Source organism: Acipenser ruthenus, chromosome 18 (genome assembly GCF_902713425.1).
Source record: "Acipenser ruthenus chromosome 18, fAciRut3.2 maternal haplotype, whole genome shotgun sequence".
Classification (NCBI taxonomy): Eukaryota; Metazoa; Chordata; class Actinopteri; order Acipenseriformes; family Acipenseridae; genus Acipenser; species Acipenser ruthenus.
In genome coordinates this window covers 16,746,485-16,771,929 of record NC_081206.1, presented here as the reverse complement: position 1 = coordinate 16,771,929, position 25,445 = coordinate 16,746,485, and the positions used below count along the sequence as shown (strand labels likewise).

At 38.1% G+C, this 25,445-nt stretch overlaps 1 protein-coding gene across 1 annotated transcript; it reads right to left on the bottom strand.

Moving 5' to 3' along the window:
- Nucleotides 1–1,184: 1,184 nt before the first annotated feature.
- On the bottom strand, nt 1,185–25,368 carry LOC117400195 (ras-related protein Rab-15). The gene is made up of 7 exons (XM_033999782.3): nt 24,991–25,368; nt 18,197–18,257; nt 11,535–11,595; nt 10,107–10,184; nt 9,030–9,119; nt 4,869–4,934; nt 1,185–4,101 (listed from the first exon to the last, which is right to left on the bottom strand). Exons 1-7 carry the CDS (start codon nt 25,112–25,114, stop codon nt 3,943–3,945), a joined length of 639 nt encoding a protein of 212 aa, XP_033855673.1. The 5' UTR covers nt 25,115–25,368; the 3' UTR covers nt 1,185–3,942.
- Nucleotides 25,369–25,445: the final 77 nt, after the last annotated feature.

The window sequence follows — 25,445 nt, the reverse complement described above, 5'->3', positions numbered from 1 at the left end:
GAATCAGCAATACTATCCCGAACTCCCCTTCTCTTCAAAGCCCCACCGCCACTTTCAAAGATCAAAGGGTGACGTCACAGAAATGTTTGAATTAACCGTCGGTCAGGAGGGACTGCCATTCTGTCTGCTTTACTATTATTATTATTATTATTATTATTATTATTATTATTATTATTACTACTACAACGATTGCTTAAATTGCATATGAGGGTGCAGAGATTGTAAAGCCTCATCTTGCATTATTGGAACGAGGAGCTGTCTTCAGCACCACAAGTGATAATTATTGTTTTTGTCTGTAAGCATAAACGTTTATTTAGGGAAACAGCCATAATGATTTTCCGGCTTTTACACACTCCCCAAAGAAACTACAAAATGATATTGCAGTCTACCGGAAGCCAGAGCACAGAATTTCGAAATATCACATTTTAAAATGTGTGTCAGTTTTTCATTAAGCAGATGCAATTCAATATGTTAACAAAACATTATTAGCAGGTTTCATTCAACTTTATGAAGTCAAATGAGTTAATTCTATAGGGTGATGCAACGTAGAGCAGAACTCTATGGGGAGAGAGAGAGAGAGAGAGAGAGAGAGAGAGAGAGAGAGAGAGAGAGAGAGAGAGAGAGAGAGAGAATGAATGCTAACTAATGGCTGTAAACTTGGATAGTACTACATGAAAAGGCTCTTCACAAAGTCTGTGTCATATTTATTTTTTTGCCAGTAGTACCAGAATCTTTGTGAATCGAATTGGCTGGAAGGGGTTAATTAACAATTGAATCTTCAATAATTTGCTTGAAATATGTTTTCAAATATTTGTAAATAGTTGCAGGTAAAATAATGGCTAGAGTATACAATCATTTCAGGTGCAGCTTTACATTTTCACAAAGACTGAGAGAAACAAATCAACAAGTATTTGTAATTTAAGCTTGTTGTGAGGTTTTCTGTTCTCAAATGAGCAGTAACGACACAGACATTATAAACAGTTTTTTTTTTAAATACAGAATAACCAGTACCCATACTATAAATTGCTCATTTAACATTTTTCATGATGTGTCTTTTAATTGCAAGAGACAAGAGAAAACATGTTTTATTTTTTTGCCACTACAAGCTACACAATGAACATGACATCTCATTTAACACATGGACAGAATGTCTAGGACAGACCTGTGGGGAAGGCAGATGATGCTGCTGGTATAACACAGAAAGAAGTGTCAGAAATAAGAGCAGACAAACCCAAACTGGTTAAGGTGCTGGATTGATAAAGGAACCTGACCCTGTCCAGATATTGGCCTGCCTTTTGGATTTTTTATTTATTAACATCAAAAGAAACAATGTGTACAATTAATTTTCAATTCACAAAACTGAAACCTGATGTTTATCAAAAATCACAAATAACACTTGAATAAAAAAATGCAGACTGCTGGAAATGTTATACATTATTCAAAGTTGTGACAGAGAGCGAATGAATCCTAGTCAACAATCTCCCTCCCGACCTGTGAGGGTGCTGTAGAACAGCGTGCCTCTTACTGGATGGTTCAGCACTTCATTCCAGGGTCAGTCGGAAGCCAGCCATCCAGGAAGGGGGCGGAGTCACAATACCAGAAGTCATTGCCCTAGTACTGTAAGCGATGTGTCAGTCATGGATTGGAGGAGACGTGATTGAACTAGCTATCGGAGGGGGCGTGACTAAGGGTATTTTAGGGGATGTGACGATGCAATCTGTTTCTTTTTGTCATACTTGCAAACAGACCTGTAAGAGACGGACAGAAAGTATAAACCATGAGTGCAGTGTCCACTCGTAATTGGGGTATGCCAGTCTAATGGATCTCAACAAACTCAATGGAATAATGTAGCAAACCGTCTCCAACATTATATTTTAGTATTAAAGAGTAATTAGCTTTTAATGTCATTTGAATTGCTCTACTTTTCCCTTACTGTGTTAATGTGTTTGAAATCATGCTGAGTGGTTCTGGGGTCTGTTGCTCCATTCAAATCATGTGATAAAGTAGCCAATCACCTCTGGCAGTTCTACATACTCATTGTCTATACTGTATGTATAGGAGTCAATGCTTGGAAATTCTGGCTTGTGATTGGTTAAAACCTTCTCATAGGCGCAAAAATAGATCAAACTATTGCCCTAACATCCTTACACCACCTTTGTCATCTGATTGGTTCACATCATTCAGTCCCGCCCCTTACAAAGGAACACCCTCCACCTCCACTCCTAACAACAAGAGAAAATGGCTGAGCAGCGATTCTGTGACTTAACAGAAAAGGAATTGCAAAACATACTACATATGAAAGAAAATAACTATGCGGGATGAACTTCAAAAACATTTTCTGTTATTTATTTATGTTATTTAGTTATTTACTTATGCTGTATCAGCTATATTTAAACAAAATACTGTAAAGCCATAAATATTTGTGACCAAAATATTTGGCGAATCACAAATATTTGGCGAGTGCATGTTTCAATCACTCAGGGTTGGGTGTGCAGTGAGTAGGTACAGGAGAGACAGAGGAGGAAATAATTCAATCAATAACAATTGCTATCCGTGCTGACCCACATCAGCATGGTACTTGTGGTGTGTTTAGTGTTCATCCCGTTTGTTGGTGTCGGTCTGTTTCGGCCAAAGTGCCGTTTTGTTTTGTGTACAGTGTTTTACTTTTATTTAACCTTTTTCTTTTGTTCATTTATTAAACCGCGCAAACAGAACTTTCATTCACCATATCACCTTGCAGTGCTGCGTTTCTTCCTGGCCTGACGTCACTACACACGTCATCTTTGCCACAGTACAGCACTAAGATATTCATGCCAAAAATTCATATTTAGTCACTTATTATTTTGACTGACTCATATATTATATATGTACTGCAGAGTCAGCTCATAGTGGAAAATGAAATGCCCCTCAGGAAGACTATTGTTACATCCAGCCTGCGGCTTCGGGCATTATAGGCCACTCTGAAGAGCTCCCCTCAAGGACCACCTCTCTATTAAGGCCATTTGAGACCATTTGGTGGTCCTACTAGAGGACTTCCACTTCAGAATGAATATCAAACCAACACTGCAGTACATACATGTGTAAGATTAGGGACCCTTGACACTAAATGCTGCAGAAAAGGAGTTGCTGAGCACATTGAAAGACATACAACTATTGATTTTGGTCATGATCTTGGTAGGAGTGTAGAAGATGTACTGGTCCTTCTGCTTCCTTCTCTAATGTAAAGTAAAATGAGATCCGGCTAAGCAGCCAATCGTACTGCATTGCGTCGATCCCAATGCAAGGCCCGACTGAGGTTAATTTTGCTGCAGAGAGCATGTTGAGCTACAGTATGACAGACGCAAACTTCAAGATAACCGCTTATATTGAAGTTGTAGCGCCATAAGCACAACTAACATGGTTTATATATAAAAAGTTTCTCACACACATACATTATATATATATATATATATATAATTTGGACAACCAGTTATGAAAAGCACTGCAATATTTGGGAAAATACTCAAGACTCAAGAATGTATTTTCAATCATAGTCTCCATTTCCCAAAACACTGATAATAACGTAGAACACACTTACATGGAAAGTAAGTGTGTTATAGCTGAGAGCGCTCTACCGAGGGATTGCTGTTTTTCTGTTTTATGAACAATGGGTATATACATTTCAACACAAACACTGGTTAAAATGGCAGTAGTAGTCGTATCTGGGCTATTGTGTAGTTCACTGGTTTGAAACTAAATGACACCAAAATAACTATAAGAAAACAGACAGCGCATGAGCAAACAATTAAAGAAAAAAAAAAAAGCACCTAATTCTCTGGACAAAAAAAAACAACAAAAACCACAGAAACCATTGCTAATCAGATGTTTGATTTTAGCATGTGTGAGATTGAGCTGGAAAGCAGCTGCAGTGGCAGAGGTACCCCAGTGCTCCCAGTCTGTTTCCTAACACCAGCAGGCTTTCTGAGAGTTGCCACTTCCATCCCCTTTGCCCTCCTCGCCCTCCAAGTCTGCTATGCTCAGTTCATCATTGATGGACACTCGTAACACATCCAGCTCCTTCTTGTGCGCCTGTAGAACTAGTTCTGTCAGTCGAGTGAATGACTGTGGGAAACACAAAAGAGAAGTTTAGCAATTTTGATTGTGTTTATTTATGGCCATAAATATAATGTAAACAAAGTCAGGGCCTATTTGAATGTGACTCCCTCACACAGTTGGTTCGTTTTGGGGAGAGTCTGATGCTGGAAAGTGCTGTTTTGTATGCTCCTTTATGAAGACTTATTTGTTTATTTTGCTGGGCGAGGAGATAATTATTGTCACATCTGGGTGTGACAACACACGTCTGATGTGAGAGGGCTTAAGAAAGCTGCAAAACTTGAAAAGTTTTAAATATGTCAGTTTGTTTTTTCAACTGAAGAGGGGGCTAGGCTGCAGCACAGGTTAATTTACTAGCTTTCCACACCTTCCACCTAATGGAGGCCTGGATTTCTATCACAGAACGGTAGGGAAGGGGTGTTCAGGTCAGGATTAAAGTGTGTTTTTTTTCTCCCTCTCCCTCCCTCAGAGCTGTGAGGGTTCATGGCGTATCCTCTATGTGTCTGCTTGAGAGAGGCTCAGGACTGAATGGCAGGCAGGGGATGTTCCGGTCAGGATTAAAAAGTGTTGTTTTTTTCTCTCTCCCTCTCCCTCTCTCCCCCTCTTTCTCTCTCTCGGAGCTCTGATGGACGTTTATCTGCCTGGAAGTCTGTTTCTTCATGCCCTTAACCACCCCTCAAGTTAGCGTCTAAATAGCAGACAATTGTCTTGGTAAGATAACTACTGTTTTACTCATCAAGGCAATAAAAAAATGAAACACAACATGCTTTTCCTACCTCCTTAATATTGTAATTGGTACAGGCACTTGTCTCAAAGAAGTCCATTCCATATTCCTTTGCCAGCTGTAACAGACATGAAGCAAAGACAGCTGGTGATCATTGTTAAGTCACGACATTACCATTGTATAGAATGGATTTATTGATTTAGAATAATCTGATGCTACCTGGTAGCAAGCTCTACAGGCACTTACTTAACAAACAAAACTCTTTACTAGGGTGCAATCAGTAACCAATTCCCTCATCGAATAGTGGGCAGGTATTAATCCACAAAAATCATTGCATTAAGAACAGTTTATTATTCAAAAGAATGTGTGCAGACAAAAGCCTTCAAATACAACTGAAAACATGCATGTGCAGATTAATACACAGTAATGTAATATACACACTGAGAACACTTTATATTTAAAAAGAAACAAAAAGATGTACTCTACATGAAAGCCTTCAAATACAAGCGTTCAATGTAATAAAATATACATGTAAGCTTCCAAAAAAAAGACAATCAATAATCAATTAATCTAATAACTGTTGCATCTCCACACTTTACCACACTGTGTGCCAAGTTAAAACACTGTACAACTCAATCCCACCCAAGGAGTTCCAGCTACCTGTGCTGTAGCTATCTACTGCATACATGAAATGAAATGCTTAAAAAAATGTTATTTCAATGTTGTTAAAGGTGTTACTGAAAGTAACAGGTTTACAGATGAATCTCTGTGATGTAAACCCGGTAATAAACTCAGCACCATATATCTAAAGACTGAACTGTTGATAATATATGTGGTGGCTGTCTTCACTGGGTACTTATTTTAACAGAGAGCTGCCTCTGGAGTGTGGAAGTGCTGAGTTAGTACCTCTTACTAAACAACATATTGAAAGACATTTATAATACCGACACCTGCTTTCTCATGTTGCCTGCCTGTTACATTTTCCTTATAGAGTAATGTTAGTGTTTAGAAGTGAATGTGGTTTATTGAATAAGGAATGTCCTCTTATGATGCTCAACCTGTGTGAAATGACGTCTCTTATAAGAGAAGCTACACAGATTGCATTAACGTATTATAAATCAGTCATGTTCTGTACACAGGATGACATTTATACACAGGTTAAGATGTAGACAGACATGCCAGCTAGTCAGCTACCTGGACCATGTCACCACCAGGGTTGTGCCCCTGTCATTTCTGTCCCATCTGAAACCTTGAGTTAGTAAATGAAAAATATCATTTAAAAAAATTACAGTTTTAGAATTCATGCAGATCCCTTGTGGTTTCCCAAACCACCTGATTTCAGAAACTCAGCAGACCAAGCTGTTAAAAAAATGACATGTTTGCTGTAATAGTTAGCATAGCAAATAATGATTTTAGCAGAAACAGCAGCAGACAATCACCACACAGAACAGGATACACAAAAAATAAATCATCAATTATCATCTCAACAGTGTTATTTCTTCCTTCCAGCTCAATCTATACCTTAGAGCAAGATAACTGAGCAGTCGCTTCCTAAAATCGATCGGTCGCTAATTTTCTCAAGAGGATTTCTGAAACCAGCATCTTTCGTAAACTAGCCACCCTGCCCATTGATTGCAAATAATAAACAGCAGAGTTTAACAGAAAAGAAGCACGACTCCGATTTACTGGTAATTCCACACCTAGCTAAATTCCACCCTTGAACACTCCAGTAATCCTGAAAGATCAGAAACGCCCTAATAGCGTTGGGGAAATAATATTCAAACAAGCACTGTTTGAAATGCATTTGGTGGCAAAAATGACCATGTTTGGATGCCTCCCTGAAACAGAATGTATAAATGACTGTAAATGATGCCTGAAATAAATGCCAAAAGGAGGTGAAATAATTGATTTGAAAGCCTGGACATAACTCCTTTAAAACATGTCATGCAATACACTTTTAGTGCTGGATGGAAAAATATTTGAAAACTAAGACATTTAAATCTGAAGCAACTAGGTGTGCTGCCCTTTAAAATTAAAAAAAAAAAATGTTGTTTTAGCAAATGTCGTTTCATTTTAAAATGTAATATCTGGTCGTACACTAGGTTAAAGAAATATCCGGTTGCAAGCCTTGCTTTTTGACTGTCTTGTACTTCCTGGGTCAATTGTCCACACCCCTTTACTGGCTTTTGTCCTGTCAGTAATCAGTCAGCTGCTTGTCGTTTTGACTGACATGCTTTCAGCCAGTAACATGCTTTGACTTAAGACACTGCTGAGGTGAAATGACCTAGGAAGTGCAAACAAATAACTAGACAATAAGGCATGGAAACTGAGAACTTCCTTTACCCTCAAGTAGTACATCAGTGCCATAACCTGGGTTTCTTTCCAACCTGCACATGTTAAGACCTGTTTAGCTAATGAAAGAGCAAAACAGGTAACATTTCTTTAGCTACAATTACTTTAAGATGTATTACCGGTAGATGTATTAACAATATTGCTGGTTCCCCTTTTATTGTGCTCACAATCTTTTGGTTCTTGGCTTGTTTTTTCATCAATTCAGGATCTGCAAATATTTCAAACGCAACACCACAGGAAAAAAAAAAAAAACATGCTACATCCTGGTGCCGTTGCTGTAGGTCACATGGTCAGCTAGAACACTGAAGTGAGTTTAAACAACGAAAACATGACGTGATTAGATAAGTACCAAAACGTTGCAGACACTTTAACTACAGCATTGTTTCTGAGACATCAGCAATTTCCAAAGTATTAAATAAAAGCAAAGAACAAAAGAAAAGGGGGCCAGAGATAATATTGCTAGTGCTCACAAAAAGCATGAAGATGGATTTTAAAACCTTGCTTAATTAGTGCTCCTTTAATCTAGAAACGCATGGACCTACATCAGAGTACCCTTTACATGAAATCCATTTGCTAAATACCACGTCTGTGACCTTGAGAAGCAGCTCTACTACCCCTGTGTAGTTCTTGATCAAAGTCTCAAGCATGTCTCTGAGGATAAAAGTGATGCTTTTGCTAATTAGGATGTAATAGATACAATGGTGTCTTAGGCACCCATCTGAACAAAAAAACACTCCTTTAATGCTTTTTTTTTAAAACTGTGTTTCTGCTTCTCTTTAATCCCGCTAGCTGATCATTTAGATCTTCATTTTGCTAAATATGCTGGTGCTTTTAGTGAATTTAGTTTTTGTGAGGGAAGATGGTGCTGGTTAGAGTCTGCCCAGGAGGCAGTGAGGTACCTAGGGGCTGTGAGAGCTTCACATCACATCTCTGCAGACACATACTGCTGGGTATACAGTTACACAACTACAAATATGTGCACTGTATTACAGAACTGCATTGTGGTTTTATAATTGTTGCTCATGTGCAAACAGGCCTATTCCTCCTGCTAAGCAATGTCCACACACTGAATTTCGGTGGTTTTTCCATGGACATGCTATGCATTTACCATAGCTTGCCATGTTTGTATAGCTTAACAGTACTTTACACTACACTTTATTACACATTGCTATGCTGTTCCTATATTAAACCTGTATAAAGTTTACAGATTGTTTGCTGATCATAGTAGAGCTGTTCTATTAGCACTGAAACTCTGGATCCAGTGGTCTTCCTCCATCAAGTTACATGAATAAAATGAGTTATTCTGAGCTCCCTACCAGTATATGGGGTGGAGGTAGGTCCAGCTGTTTGTTGTGTCGTGGTTTGTACACCTCTGTCTGATGTTTGAAGCCTATTTGTTTACCTTTGCAATACAGTCATTCAGCCTACTATAGTCCTTTGTAATATCCTGATTCCTTTTAGAATCAATATGGAATATAGTATTTTTGTCTACGGTATGCCAATCTGAGAAATCATGTTGTATTAAAAACGCATTAATTTGCACAGTCATTTTTCTGGCACTTTAATGCACTTTAAATGACAAACTTATCCTTTTGCAATCCATTTCAAATCCACATGTAATCTCGTCAACTGCTTTATGAGTCTAAAGAATTTTGGTTTGACCCTTGGCCTCTTGGAGGAGGTGCCCTGATGAGGCAGCTGGTGTTAAACATTGAACTGTAGGCTAAATGGAAGCTTGTTGGTTTTCGCTATGGGGAATCCTGGAAGTCAGTGAAGGAATTAAGAATGGGGGCTTATCCAAAACTGTGATCTTTTCCTAGTGCAGATAGAAAGCTGTCTGTAGCTCAGAAGAACTCCTCACCTTGATGCCCTGCTCAGTGGCCACCTGCCTTTTCTGTTCCTCATCTGCTTTGTTCGCGATCAGGATCTTTTGAACCTTTTCAGGGGCGTACTGCAGAAGAAAGAGCAAGAGCCAATTCATCAAGAATTCAAACGGATTTCAAATATTTAAAGCCCTCTTCAAGGCATTTTTAATAATTCAATTGCTCCTTTCTTTTTTTACACCGTTCCAAAAGCTTCCCTTTGCACTTCATAATCGGGCACATTCCCAGCTGCATATTTTCTATCTGTTTATATTAATATTAAAAGTCTTTTTTAGCATCATTTTAAATTTGTGTTGCATTACTGTAACTGCATATGTATTGTGCACTGAAGTCTGCCCATTTACAGCACAGCTTGCACCTCAGAGGCCGATTCTGTTATTTCACCCACCCCTTTTTCTACACATTTCTGAAATACCCAACCTATCACTTCACCACTGAACCTCCAATGAGGAAGACTGAAAATCAACAGGTGACCTCTGTTCCTGCTGTCAACTGAAGCCTGGAGCCTGGGAGGTCTCCGCCTGGCCTCATGGGGCCCATGACCAATAGGAGTCACTGAAGCGCAGTCAGGTGAACTTATCCCAGGAAGAGTGCAAATGTCACTTCAGCGCCCCCATCAGCAGCACAAACTGGATTTGAACCACGCTTGCATTACTCACCCTGCACTCCAAACGGCAGTGTGTTTACTCAGTGAGCCATCTGACCCATAATTGACTATTCAAATCCAGGACCTGTCATGTGATAGCTGTAACTAGAGGATGTATAGTGTACTTGGAGTATACTGTAACTGGTGTAAAAATGTAACCTATGGTTGCAGGTGTTATCTGTTTGTTTCAATTACAATTCAAATAATTACATTAAAAGCAGAGAAAACATAAGACATCCCTCCATGTGATTTATGTAAACCTGATCCTACGAGAAGCTGACAATTTACAAAACAATTCAAAAAGAAGGTTTTTTGCAAGTGTTTTTATAAACAGTGCATCTGAAGTCCATTAGAAGGAAGGTGCACCGTGCCGAATCTGCCGATTGAAGATACAAATGGAAAAGCTTACCTCGTCTACATCACTAGCCCACTTCATGATGTGTTGAAAGGACCGTTCACTTGTGATGTCATAGACTAGAAAGATTCCCTGGAAAACAAACAGAAAGGGGCTCAAAAAGGAGTTTCAAAAGTGGATAAAAAAGGGTTAAATATTACCCCAAAAATGTAATTATTAACCTGTCAACAGACATTTATATCAAGAGCCGAAGAATTGTCACTATTCTATTATTCCAAAAATCTGACAAAAATCTGTTTCTTTAAATATCCACTTACCTGAAGAAGGGACCTTTGAGGTATTGAAAGCAATTGTTTGTATAGCACAGTTAATCTATAGAGTATCAACTCTTCAGAATACTGATTTAGTTTTAGTGCAATACAAGGCTGTTCTCAACGTAGTACTCAGTATTCATTTATTTTTTTTAATACGCACAGATACATTCCCTCCATGGTTATACTTTACAAAATAAGAACTTGATAAAGATTTTAAGAGCTTAAAACAGTTTCAAACAATTCCCTGTTTAAAAGGATTTCATCTTAAGGAGCTAAGTTTGCATAAGCAACAAGGGAGTTTATAAAGAAGACAATTATTTGGCCTGCAGATTATTTCATAATAGCTAAGGAAAACAGTTTTAAGCTTTGACTTAAAATCGCGAGAGACAAAGATAACAACAAGCCCTTGGGCGAATGTTCATAATTGCTATAAATAATATATCAATAAGAATATGCTGTAGGGACCTGAACTCATCTGAAGGTGCTGTACAGTAATGTTTAGTTGTATCTTTTTTTATAAGGCAGTATGAAGCTTGTCCCTTCCTACAGGTGAGCTGAATGTAGAAAAGTACAATCTTCAGACCTGGTGTTCTGAAGTGCTTGAAATTCCTCTAAAGTGTTCTCATATTGAAATACTTCATTCTTAAAATGTTAGTTATTTTGTGAATATCAATGGTTTTAAATAGAGTTTTAATATGCAGTATGCTTAGCAATACAACGTATTTGCATCGCAGTGTGATGAAATGAAATAAAGTGATCCGGTCGTGACAGCAAAGTGTAATAAAGCACAGTGAAAGTGCGGTAAAGCTTAAGAAAGCATTGTAAAGCATATTTAAAAATATGGCAAACCAGGGTCAACTATGATACAGTAAATGCATGGTAAAATTGCAAAAATACTGTGGTCAACTCTTATAAGGGATAACACTGAATTATGGAAATTCAGCCGCATGAGTGGTATACAAAAGCAATACATTAGTAATAAAGCAACCAAATGTATTAAAGTATTAGAACAAAATGCAGAACGACTGCGAAAGACATTTGCTGACTAAATATGTTGCTGACTGAAATGAGCAGTCAGTCCCACAGGTGCAGTGTTACCCTGTATATTAGTCATTCACGACCAATGCAGAATGAGTGGGTGGGGAGTCTGTTTGGACATGTGTCCTACCTGGGCTCGTCTATAATACTGTTTGGTGATGGTCTGGTAACGTTCCTGTCCTGCAGTGTCCCTGAAAGATGGGAGAATGAGAAAGAAGCACACTTAACATCCCACTTTAATACTCATGTTACCACTGATATTGTAAAGGGGCAGCATTTCATCAGGCACCCTGATGAGGGACACAAGGAGTATGTCAGGTTAAAATCATGGCCAAGTTTAGAAAAGTAAACGATGATGAAGCACTGGGAAGTATGGTATAGCGTGGAAAAGCATAGTAAAAACTAATCTATGGGAAATGCATAGTAAACTAAGTTAATGCATGGTAAATGCTAATCTATGGTTACTGTACATTTGTAAATGTATGGTACTGTATATATATATATATATATATATATATATATATATATATATATATATATATATATATATATACAGACGTGCTCAAATTTGTTGGTACCCTTACAGCTCATTGAAATAATGCTTCATTCCTCCTGAAAAGTGATGAAATTAAAAGCTATTTTACCATGTATACTTGCATGCCTTTAGTATGTCATAGAATAAAGCAAAGAAGCTGTGAAAAGAGATGAATTATTGCTTATTCTACAAAGATATTCTAAAATGGCCTGGACACATTTGTTGGTACCCCTTAGAAAAGATAATAAATAATTGGATTATAGTGATATTTCAAACTAATTAGTTTCTTTAATTAGTATCACACATGTCTCCAATCTTGTAATCAGTCATTCAGCCTATTTAAATGGAGAAAAGTAGTCACTGTGCTGTTTGGTATCATTGTGTGCACCACACTGAACATGGACCAGAGAAAGCAAAGGAGAGAGTTGTCTGAGGAGATCAGAAAGAAAATAATAGACAAGCATGGTCAAGGTAAAGGCTACAAGACCATTTCCAAGCAGCTTGATGTTCCTGTGACAACAGTTGCAAATATTATTAAGAAGTGTAAGGTCCATGGAACTGTAGCCAACTTCCCTGGGCATGGCCGCAAGAGGAAAATCGACCCCAGATTGAACAGAAGGATAGTGCGAATGGTAGAAAAAGAACCAAGGATAACTGCCAAAGAGATACAAGCTGAACTCCAAGGTGAAGATACGTCAGTTTCTGATCGCACCATCTGTCGCTTTTTGAGCGAAAGTGGGCTCCATGGAAGAAGACCCAGGAGGACTCCACTTTTGAAAGAAAAACATAAAAAAGCCAGACTGGAATTTGCTAAAATGCATATTGACAAGCCACAATCCTTCTGGGAGAATGTCCTTTGGACAGATGAGTCAAAACTGGAGCTTTTTGGCAAGTCACATCAGCTCTATGTTCACAGACGAAAAAATGAAGCTTTCAAAGAAAAGAACACCATACCTACAGTGAAACATGGAGGAGGCTCGGTTATGTTTTGGGGCTGCTTTGCTGCGCCTGGCACAGGGTGCCTTGAATCTGTGCAGGGCACAATGAAATCTCAAGACTAACAAGGCATTCTGGAGCGAAACGTACTGCCCAGTGTCAGAAAGCTCTGTCTCAGTCGCAGGTCATGGGTCCTCCAACAGGATAATGACCCAAAACACACAGCTAAAAGCACCCAAGAATGGATAAGAACAAAACATTGGACTATTCTGAAGTGGCCTTCTATGAGTCCTGATCTGAATCCTATCGAACATCTATGGAAAGAGCTGAAACTTGCAGTCTGGAGAAGGCACCCATCAAACCTGAGACAGCTGGAGCAGTTTGCTCAGGAAGAGTGGGCCAAACTACCTGTTAACAGGTGCAGAAGTCTCATTGAGAGCTACAGAAAACGTTTGATTGCAGTGATTGCCTCTAAAGGTTGTGCAACAAAATATTAGGTTAGCGGTCCCATCATTTTTGTCCATGCCATTTTCATTTGTTTTCTTATTTACAATATTATGTTGAATAAAAAATCAAAAGCAAAGTCTGATTTCTATTAAATATGGAATAAACAATGGTGGATGCCAATTACTTTTGTCAGTTTCAAGTTATTTCAGAGAAAATTGTGCATTCTTCGTTTTTTGTGAAGGGGTACCAACAAATTTGAGCACGTCTGTATATATATATTATATATATATATATATATATATATACACACACACAGTAGTAAAACACTGATTTACTGTATCTAGACATGGGGAAATCTGAAATTCAGAAAGAACAAAAGTCTCTTTTCTTGATCTTGTTTTCATTACAATTTGAAATGCAGCACATCGTCTTCTTCTACGTACTATAGTTTGTATATAACCCTCAGCTTGATACAGATTTGGTAAAGCTGAAGTAGACTTGTAACACGTTAGCCTCTAACTACAAGTAAGCTCACAGTATCTAAAACCACAATGCAGAAGAGCCAGGCTTATCTGCTTTGCTGGTTTTAGAGCGTTTAACCTCATCTCTTCTCACCCTCAGGTGACAGAATCCATAACGACAGCGCATCACACAACACTGCCTGTTACACTGCTATTGGCATTGTTTATTCTAGAAAACAGCTGGTTCAGCTTTTACATCTATTGACTGTTGATGCTCAAGGTTTAAAACAGTATTCAGTGATCACAGAGCCGGCCGCAGAGCCCTGGATGGGCTCCAGTTACTGTCCTACAAACCCAGCTAACTCACTCAGCTGTTTGAGGCACCACGTTTGCTGCTTCGGCTTTTTTGTGTTCATTCATAATTCTGTAACGGTTACTTACTTCTACGCTAAGGATACAAAATAAGAAATTGGAGTGTAATCTACATTCAGCCAACTGTCATTTAAATAAACTCGGATAAAGCAAATTTTCCAATACGACACATTTTCGACATGGTCCCAGCCAAATTTAGCAGTCGCTTACTGTCAATTACTTCTTAATACAAATTCACTTAAGACGCATTTCTTGTTTGTGCAAAATATGTTGCAGCCCCCAAGGAAAAACATTTTGAATAAAACAAATTTCCATGATGCATTGAAATGAGTGGCCAGCGCAAAAAAAACTGCATTATCCTCGCAGACAAAAGTGCACCACCGTACAAGAAAAAGAAAGCTGCAGATTTAAACATTCCGCAAACATTTCCTCAACCATTCTGAAAAACCTGGATACAATAATACAGTCCTATAAACTGCAAACTGTGGATGCAAGTCGTCAGCGTTTCTGATTTGCTCAATACCTCATGCTGAGGACGCCTTGTTTCTGTGGGTTAAAAATGCCTGTGATCAGAATGGGACATGCAAGTTTTAGTTTATTTGCAGTGTTTAAAAGTTCACTTACAACCTTATTTGCAATAAAATGCACAGTACTTTTAAATGTATAATCATTGTACTGTAATTGAAATGTTATGTCTGTGTTACTGTAAAACTGACAGCATACGTTTAGCTTAGACTCTTTCTATTGCTGATACACTCAAATGACTCTTGCAGCAGCCTAACTAACATGACTTGTCCTTGCTACAGTGGCACCAGCTCCACTATCATGCCTCTTTCGAATGCTGTTAGATTTGCCTTTCCCCATTTCTGGTAGACTGTTTGCAATTGTGCTGCTCACACGGCTTTACAGTGCTGCAGGGATCACAAGATCAACCTCATTTGCATATCTAATTTAAGTGATTCCAATTCTAAAGTAGCCAGGCACTGTACAGTGCCTTGCGAAAGTATTCGTCCCCCTTGAACTTTGCGACCTTTTGCCACATTTCAGGCTTCAAACATAAAGATATGAAACTGTAATTTTTTGTGAAGAATCAACAACAAGTGGGAAACAATCATGAAGTGGAAGAAATTTATTGGATATTTCAAACTTTTTTAACAAATAAAAAACTGAAAAATTGGGCGTGCAAAATTATTCAGCCCCTTTACTTTCAGTGCAGCAAACTCTCTCCAGAAGTTCAGTGAGGATCTCTGAATGATCCAATGTTGACCTAAATGACTAATGATGATAAATAGAATCCACCTGTGTATAATCAAGTCTCCGTATAAATGCACCTGCACTGTGATAGTCTCAGAGGTCCGTTTAAAGCGCAGAGAGCATCATGAAGAACAAGGAACACACCAGGCAGGTCCAAGATACTGTTGTGGAGAAGTTTAAAGCCGGATTTGGATACAAAAAGATTTCCCAAGCTTTAAACATCCCAAGGAGCACTGTGCAAGCGATAATATTGAAATGGAAGGAGTATCAGACCACTGCAAATCTACCAAGACCTGGCCGTCCCTCTAAACTTTCAGCTCATACAAGGAGAAGACTGATCAGAGATGCAGCCAAGAGGCCCATGATCACTCTGGATGAACTGCAGAGATCTACAGCTGAGGTGGGAGACTCTGTCCATAGGACAACAATCAGTCGTATACTGCACAAATCTGGCCTTTATGGAAGAGTGGCAAGAAGAAAGCCATTTCTTAAAGATATCCATAAAAAGTGTCGTTTACAGTTTGCCACAAGCCACCTGGGAGACACACCAAACATGTGGAAGAAGGTGCTCTGGTCAGATGAAACCAAAATCGAACTTTTTGGCAACAATGCAAAACGTTATGTTTGGCATAAAAGCAACACAGCTCATCACCCTGAACACACCATCCCCACTGTCAAACATGGTGGTGGCAGCATCATGGTTTGGGCCTGCTTTTCTTCAGCAGGGACAGGGAAGATGGTTAAAATTGATGGGAAGATGGATGGAGCCAAATACAGGACCATTCTGGAAGAAAACCTGATGGAGTCTGCAAAAGACCTGAGACTGGGACGGAGATTTGTCTTCCAACAAGACAATGATCCAAAACATAAAGCAAAATCTACAATGGAATGGTTCACAAATAAACATATCCAGGTGTTAGAATGGCCAAGTCAAAGTCCAGACCTGAATCCAATCGAGAATCTGTGGAAAGAACTGAAAACTGCTGTTCACAAATGCTCTCCATCCAACCTCACTGAGCTCGAGCTGTTTTGCAAGGAGGAATGGGCAAAAGTTTCAGTCTCTCGATGTGCAAAACTGATAGAGACATACCCCAAGCGACTTACAGCTGTAATCGCAGCAAAAGGTGGCGCTACAAAGTATTAACTTAAGGGGGCTGAATAATTTTGCACGCCCAATTTTTCAGTTTTTTATTTGTTAAAAAAGTTTGAAATATCCAATAAATTTCGTTCCACTTCATGATTGTGTCCCACTTGTTGTTGATTCTTCACAAAAAATTACAATATAATATCTTTGTTTGAAGCCTGAAATGTGGCAAAAGGTCGCAAAGTTCAAGGGGGCCAAATACTTTCGCAAGGCACTGTATATTCTTTGTGGGTCAAATATGACTTCATCATACCAAGATCATAAATTCACTGTTTGTGATAAATAGATATGTGTGTGCATTTGTGTTTTACAAACATTACATTTTTAAAAACATAACCGTTATGTATTACTTAAAGCTTGCACTTTAGAGCTAGACAGAAATGAATGATCTTGTTAGACAAAATGCACTTGATGGAAGGGAATATTTGTATTTACGTCAAACTTGCAGTTCACAAACCAGCCCAATTTAAAAGTCTCTAACTGCAACAACATGCCCTTGTTCCGCTGAACCTGTTTTTCTGGTTAGGTAGTTAGGTTACATCAGCTAAAAACCTTTCAATAAGGCATCTGTACAGGTTTGATGTATTTTTTATTTGTTTTACAATACTCCATATTTGAGAACAGAGAATGTAACTGTTCAAAAGTCTTGTTATCTTGTGCAAAAGTGAAATCTTAAATATTGAAAGTAATTTGTGCCATCAATAATATATTGTAGCATCACCCAGTAAACATCCTAAAAACCGAAATTAACCCTCTTAGCTTTAAAGAGCAACTTGGTACGGGTATAAACTCGTACAGTAATGTTAACTAAAGTTCTTCTCATTTAGATTCACTTTGTATCTGTTTGTGTCACCACATCCTGTAACTTTATAGCACCCATGTGGCCTCAATAGAGCTTTTAGACTCATGTCTAAACTCAGTGCATCAGGTAAACCATAGTGTAACCATTAACCTGTCCCCCTGCAACGCTATCCCTAGTGAATGTTAGAAGCACACTTATTCAATGTGGTATATTTCTTACCAACATATTTTTCCAGACCCATAAGAAGTGTTGAAGGTGGACAGGTTAATGGTCACATGATGTACTGAGGGTTTAAACATGATGCTGCTAGCTGTACTTATTTAGAAACATTTCAAGAAACGTAAAAAACTCAATGACAAATGTTTCGACTAGTGGCGAAAGCATGTTACTGGCTGTAAAGCATGTCTGTCAATAAGGGAAGCAGTTGGTTGGTTAAGAACAGGGAAGAAGTTCTTGAAGGGATGGGGGCAATTTAACTAGGTGATATGGTGAGGAAGTGCAGGACTACCTGAAAGCAGGGCTTCCAAAACAAGATATTTGAAATATCATGTTTGAAAAAGACATGTTTGTTATAATGAATGAAATGGAAGTGCATGACAGGTAAGATTTATGGAATCATTTTATTAGCTACAACCACTTTAAGATTCTCTGCAAGTTGCTATTGATCACTGTTGACGTTGATGTCCTGTGACGTTTGTGTTCTAGATAGTTTAGTTTGATGTTTCTAGGAACACCTCTTGGAAATGAATAGCTACAACTCAAGGGTTTATCCTGGAGGGATTTTTTTCCTATAAAAAAAATAAACAAGCAATTCTAGTTTCTGAAACCATTTTGTACTTACCATATCTGTATTCTTACTTTGATTCCATCTACTTCTACCGTCTTCATTTTAAAGTCAACCCCTAAAACAGAAATAATACGCTTCATTTTAACAACATGTCTGCTCAAGCACTTTAGCATTTGCCTCCAATGGTTTCCATGGAGATCCCTCCAGGATCACAAATGGACACAAAAGCACGAGTTGTACAGGGCCTTCCATTTTAATCTACTGTATTAACCAAAGGATTTTCTATTGAAACAGTGAAAAAAAAAAAAAAAAAAAATCAACAAAAGCTTGTTGCCTTTTACAAAAGGCGATATCTTGAAATTTATCAGAAGCCAAACAAAAACTGCTTGGCTTTCTTTAATACAATTGAGAAAATGTGCCAGCAAGAGACAGCAACAACCACAGAAGCATTTTTAATACAAGGCCCGACATCAATACAAATCAAACAGGATGTCTATTGTTTACCAGTATTGAAAATCTCCAGTTTCACAACTGGTAATCATGTGAATGTCTCTTACAGGTGTTGCTGTAAGTCCCCAGCTTGTGATTAAATAACCTAACCAGGCACCAACACATTATACAGTCCAGGATAGCATGGTGATGCAATACCATTTGTGAAATGAACGCACATGAAAACCACAGCCAGAGCAACAAGAGCATAACACAACTATGCCATTTCCAGGTAACTGGTGGTGTCTTGACGTGTGAGATTAACGTTTCCTAATTAAGTATTTGCATCTAATTTACATTACAAGTCACGTCCCCATTAGAAACATCCACTTTTGATTTTTCTTGCAATACTAATCTAATGACACTTTGACAGATCTAGCCTATGTTACAAAAACCTATTGCATCCACCTAGAACTGAAGAGCCACTCCTAAACTCCTAGTCAAGCACCTTGACAAAGACTAATCACTTTTTAAAACCACAATATTATAAATTAGCTACTCTATGAACTTTCATTTTCTTCTCTTAATACGTCCACAAAAGCTTAGGCAGAATGTGCAATCTACAAACAGTTAAAGGCATGCTTACCAAGTCACTGTCTTATCTCTTATTAGCACAAGCAATCACACTGTATAACACTGTATTTCAAATATCTGTATATTCTGAAACCTCTGAAAAAAAAACAAGTGGACCATTCTCAGTACAATAAATGGGGGACCAGTAATAATGTTACTAAAGTGAAAAAGAGATAAGAACATTGAATCACTGATTAGCAAGCCTTTAAACTACTTAACTCGTGATAAATAGGTAAAATCAGGGTCTGTTTTAATCATTTCAACATCAGACTTTCATATTCACCACCATTTAGATCATTCAAACAGAGCAAGTTGTCAATCAGTCAATCAATCGAGAAGAAATTCTCATTTACATTGACGACCAGGCTTATGATGGGCTTTAATTTTACTCTTATTCCGTACTTTCTTTTATACTTTATTAGCGGAATGAGCGACCATACCTCCAGGCTACAGTCAAATAAACAGATAACAGTTTATGTGACCTCCTCGGACACACATCACCCTCTGTAACAAGCGATACCGCTGAAGACCACACTGACAGCAAACACTATTCAGACCAATGGGCTGCCCAAGGCAGGTGGTGACAGTACTCCTTCCCTTGCATTATAACTGCTTGAGACGCAGCGTTCGAATCAGATGGTACACAATCTATTGTAATGCAGCTGAAATGACTAAGATACACTTATCATCAATTCTGGGCTTCAGTCCAATACATGTGAACTGTACATGCTTATTTTCCTATTCACAGGTAAGTAGTGTCATAAGGCAATGGCATTCAAGTAATCACGCAGACAGGTCATGCTCAAGAGTGGTTTATGCTTTATTATTACATACTCTTGTTTTAAAAGCAAATGTTTCTTATACTGCTGTCTGCATTCCTGTTTTTTTAACTGAGAACACTTAATATTTAACACTTAACATTTTTTAGTTAGTGTTGTTAAATAGCAACATCAGAATGCAGGCATTTCCTCTCTGTCAGAAAAACATCCAGTTACTATCACATTGCTGGGAATGCTGTGACCTAAATGGTTCTGCAGGGTTTTCTTCACAGTAATGCACTGGGATTAATTAAAAGTGAATATATACTGTATATTTAATAGTTGACACTGTGTGGTATACACAAAAATTGTTTGGCTTTTTTTTGTGTGTGTTGGGGGGGGGGGGGGGGGGCTGGTATCACTGAAAATGTCAGTACTGCTTCTGTCAGCAACATACATACCCCGCCATGGCTGTAAGTTCAACATCTGAGCTATCAATATGACGAAAAAGCAGTATGTACACAAAACTATAAAATAAGATTTAGCAACTTAGTGTTTACTCACAATTTGATAAGCTATTCTCCAGATAAAATTATTCAAATGATAAAATTTAGGAGGCTGTGTGGTCCAGTGGTTAAAGAAAAGGACTTGTAACCAGGAGGTCCCCGGTTCAAATCCCACCTCAGCCACTGACTCATTGTGTGACCCTGAGCAAGTCACTTCACCTCCTTGTGCTCCGTCTTTCGGGAGAGACGTAATTGTAAGTGACTCTACAGCTGATGCATAGTTCACACACCCTAGTCTCTGTAAGTCGCCTTGGATAAAGGCGTCTGCTAAATAAACAAATAATAAAACTGTTGGTGACATGCAGAAGGCTGGACGTACAAACAGCCAGATAACCAAAATGTGATGCTCTCAATAAAGCAGCTAAATAATGTTAATATCAAGTTTCATGACATCTCCAGATATATACAACGCAAGTATGACATTCAGATGGATGGAAGTACAGACAGACACCCCCTTAAACCCCCAGAATGTGATACTCTAATAGCATGTGCTATAAAGGTATGCTTATAAACAGCAGCTCCATCAATAGTAAAATAACTTCCATAGTAAAGTACTCATTTATTGGCAAGGTTCACATCTTAAAATACAAGCAAAGACCGTGATAGTACTGCTAAAAAGAGGTAAGAAAATACAAGCAAAGACCGTGATAGTACTGCTAAAAAGAGGTAAGAAAATACAAGCAAAGACCGTGATAGTACTGCTAAAAAGAGGTAAGAAAATTCTATATTATTCGTTGGCTCATAAAGTGGACCATTTATCGGTATCTACTGTGAACTTAACATGTACGCACATGAAAAATCTCAAACCTGGAGATCAGTTGGTTTGTGTTTCATACTACATAACCTAACATAAATGTGATAAATGTGTTTTTTTATGCTACATGTAAAATGCTGTTATTTTGTAGTTAGGGGTGCTATGAATTTAAATGTTTTGCAAGTTTTAAACATGTAGAATTCTTCCTAAATGTTTACCTATTGTCAAAGATATGCATGTCAAATACAGAGGTCAGCTGTAGGGTTTACACGTATACAGTAGTTTGTGTACAGTGGGGTTTTATTCAATATTTACTCAAAGTCTTTTCCACTTAATAATGTTGTAGTGCAGGGGTGGCCAAAGCTGGCCCTTCCACTCCTGGTCTTTGTGCCAACCCTGTTCTGAATGTTTCATTGAACCCAATTAATCCTCCATCAAGGCTCTGAAGTAGTTCATTATGTCATGTTATCTGTTAAACCTGGAGTGGAGTAAAATTCCAGGACCGTGATTGGACACTCCTGTTGCAGTGCATCATGAAACTGTAGCAGCACTCTAATAGAGGGCTTCTTATCAAGGCTGATTGGATACACATTCACAACATTTTACATTTTAAATGTTTAAAACACAATCACTACTACAGTGTAAACGTTTAGGAAATTAAACGGAAACTAACGATCATAATTGTTAGCACCCTGAGACGCTGTACTACATAAAAGACTGCTGGCACTTCCTTATAAAGTGACACTGCACCTTTAAAAACATGTTAATGTGTGTGTTTTCTTTACTGCTTCCTTTGACCTTTTCTTTCTCTCCTTCCCTGTGTGCCCCCCCCCCCCCTGTGGTTTTGTTTCCTATTTGTTTCCTTCTGTACAGGGCAGCTCTGCACACTATCTCACTAGCTGTGGCGTGAATCATTAAATTTCTCTTGAATCGGCTCCATTACAGACAAGCATGGCTGGATTACATCTGAGGTATCTATAAAAAGCTGGATGGATGCACATTGAAAACCCAGGAGAGCCGAGAGATGCGCAATTCCAAGAAGAAAAGCTTTTGTTTAAGCAATACAGTTTAATAATAAGCCCGCTGTGTTGATGCTGAGCAATAAAACTGCTAGCAACAGTACCATATTGCCCTACATACAGAAATTATACAGATCTTTTTGAAATCACGAAATACATGCTTTTACCTTTTTGGGGTCTTATTTTAAGAAGAAAATGATATTTTACAAACACAAACGATATTAACAAATTTAGTGAGAAAGGGGTTTTGAGTAGGAAAAACTGGATGTTACAAGCCCCATCTGCAAGTCTTTCTACATCCCTGAAAATAAATACGATTTCTGAGTACCACTGCATTAGGCTTGAGCATTAAAAATGCATATTTTTATTCAATGATACCAAGTTAGTGAGTAAGGGGTCTGAGTGGGATAAAAGGAGAAATAAATGTAGCTGCCCCAGTCATTCAGTTTCAAGGCTGTTGACACCAAAAATTCTGACCGACAACGTGTATTGAGGCATCAATGTCTGCCATCATTACCTGACAGTTACCCTACATTTCTATAATCATTGTTCTATATATTACAGGCTCAAAATAATGGCGTAAATCTGCGCAGCGCAGCACGTGATAAACGCTTGTAAAATCAAGAGTTACATGTTCACTAAGCACATAAGGCCCCTAGTTTTCTAATGATCACCCTAAAACAAAAAACTGCATTTTAGCATAAGGAAGAACATGGATTTGAAAGCCTAGGTTAGCACTCCTCTGAACCTCATCCAACTGAACTGGAACATGTGACAAACTGTAAGAAACGCTTTTAAAGAACATTGACCACAGCCAAATGCTGCTCACTAGCTCTCGCTTTGTGTTTCATTTTAGAAAGTACTGCAGCACAAGAACTTCTGTTAATATTATTACTGGGGGGGGGGGGGGGGTGAAAACATGATGCTAGAAATGACCTAACACAAACAGAATGTAACGTAAGTTGGAGGAGATGCTATGAATGATTCATATTGATTCTTTGTACTTCTAAATCTGTATTGTGCACAGACATATAATGTGGATGATGCACATATACACATATATACTGTGTATATATATATATATATATATATATATATATATATATATATATATACACATACATATATATATACACACACACATATATATATATATATATATATATATATATATATATATATATATAGATCACATGTATAGATCTGAATTATGGAAATGCATTTGCTGAATGATTAAGTAGTAGTTTCACTGCAATTGTCTAGCTGCAATCAGATCCTGTGACCTATAGCACAGTTCTTGCTGTTTGCTGTTTGGAGCAGCAGTGTGGAGTACTGGTTAGGGCTCTGGACTCTGGGTTCAATCCCAGGTGGGGGGGACACTGCTGCTGTACCCTTGAGCAAGGTACTTTACCTAGATTGCTCCAGTAAAAACCCAACTGTATTAATGGGTAATTCTATGTAAGAAAAATAATGTGATATTTTGTAAGTCGCCTTGGATAAGGGCGTCTGCTAAGAAATAAATAATAATAATAATAATACAAAGGGAGGGACAGTGATAGTTACTCATACTAATATAAAGAGAAGTGAGTTTTTTTTTTTTTTTATCACACACACAGAGAACCTGCCCTCACTCTGTCCTACTTCACAGCTAAATATACACAGATCCTTACAGACTCATTGGTGATGGACAGCAGACCCGATTTGCTGGAAGGTGTCTCAAAGAGAAATCAAAGGTATACCAACATGCCCCACACCAGGGCAATGTCAAATTTAATCGGGTAGACGGGTCCTAATAAAATGGCCAAGAAGTGTTAGCTTACAAATATCTTGAATAACTTGTTTCTTTTCATTGCTTTCGTCTCTTTAAAACAGACTCAAATAAATTATATTTCTGTGTAAAAATTAAATATGTTTGATACTCTGGCTTGAACTATTATGTATTCGCCAGATAAGCTAAATTGTTTAAACAGGCTACTGTATGAACGTGCAAAGGTTATTTTACGGTATATAGAACTTAACAAAAACTAAAATCTGCAGCAATCTGCGAGTCCGTTTTTATACAGCATCCAACCATACTATCACATCACAAGATCAGGTATGCACGCACTAGTGTCTCGCATTGACAGTAGCAAATGCCGATGACACTGATGAAACTATACCATAAGCTGTATGTAAAGAACTCACATTATGAAATATCTAAGTATTCCTAAATTACACATATCATAATCTGAATAACGTTTATATTTATCCAGGTTAAAAAAAAATATGACATTGCGCTTTTTTTATACAATTTTGTAACGAGAAGACTGAAAAATAGACAATAAAGATAGGCGCGGGTTTTCATTTATTAAGGTAACACAAAACACATAATTACTAAAAGTGTTATATAGCCAATAGACAGCAAAGACTACACCACAAGAATCCTCGCAACATTATTGATGCATGAGCTATACCAAATGAAAACATACTGAAAATGTACAGATCATGTAAAAAAAAATATATTCATAGATTTTAAAAAAAATGAAATAACGAGAGAGAGAATTCATAAAAAATAAACACCTCTGCTTTGAGTCATGCTATTGTCAGCAGCCTGTAATACTATAAACATGTATCACAATCATTATGAACAATGCGTTGGAATACATTAAGCCCTTAACAGCACCGATGCATTAACAAAGTGCAGCCTTACCTATTGTAGAAATGTGTGAAGAGTGGAATTCATTGTCTGTGAATCTGCACAGCAAACACGTTTTCCCAACCCCAGAATCACCGAGCAGGAGCAGTCTGAATAAAACATCATACTGCTTTGCCATGATCAGCTGTGGAAGTCTAAGGGTTGTTAATTAGCTCTGCAACGAAGCGCTAATTGTAGCTAATATAATATCTCCCATATTTGCTCGGCGGTCGAAGACTGGAAGTCGCTCACTGCATGGTTTCTCAGAACTGCTTGGTTTTCTCGCCGATGTGTTCAAATCACACGGTGGTTTTCTCTTGTTAAAGCTGAAGGGAGGCTCCTCCAGCGCTGTTTCACTGTGAGGCTCCTCGTTGGAAACAAGAAATGTAGGGAGCTGTTGTCAACATCGGTGCATACAACGCAAGAGGTGGGTGGAGTGAAGGGGAGAAGAAGCAACCTGAAAACAAACG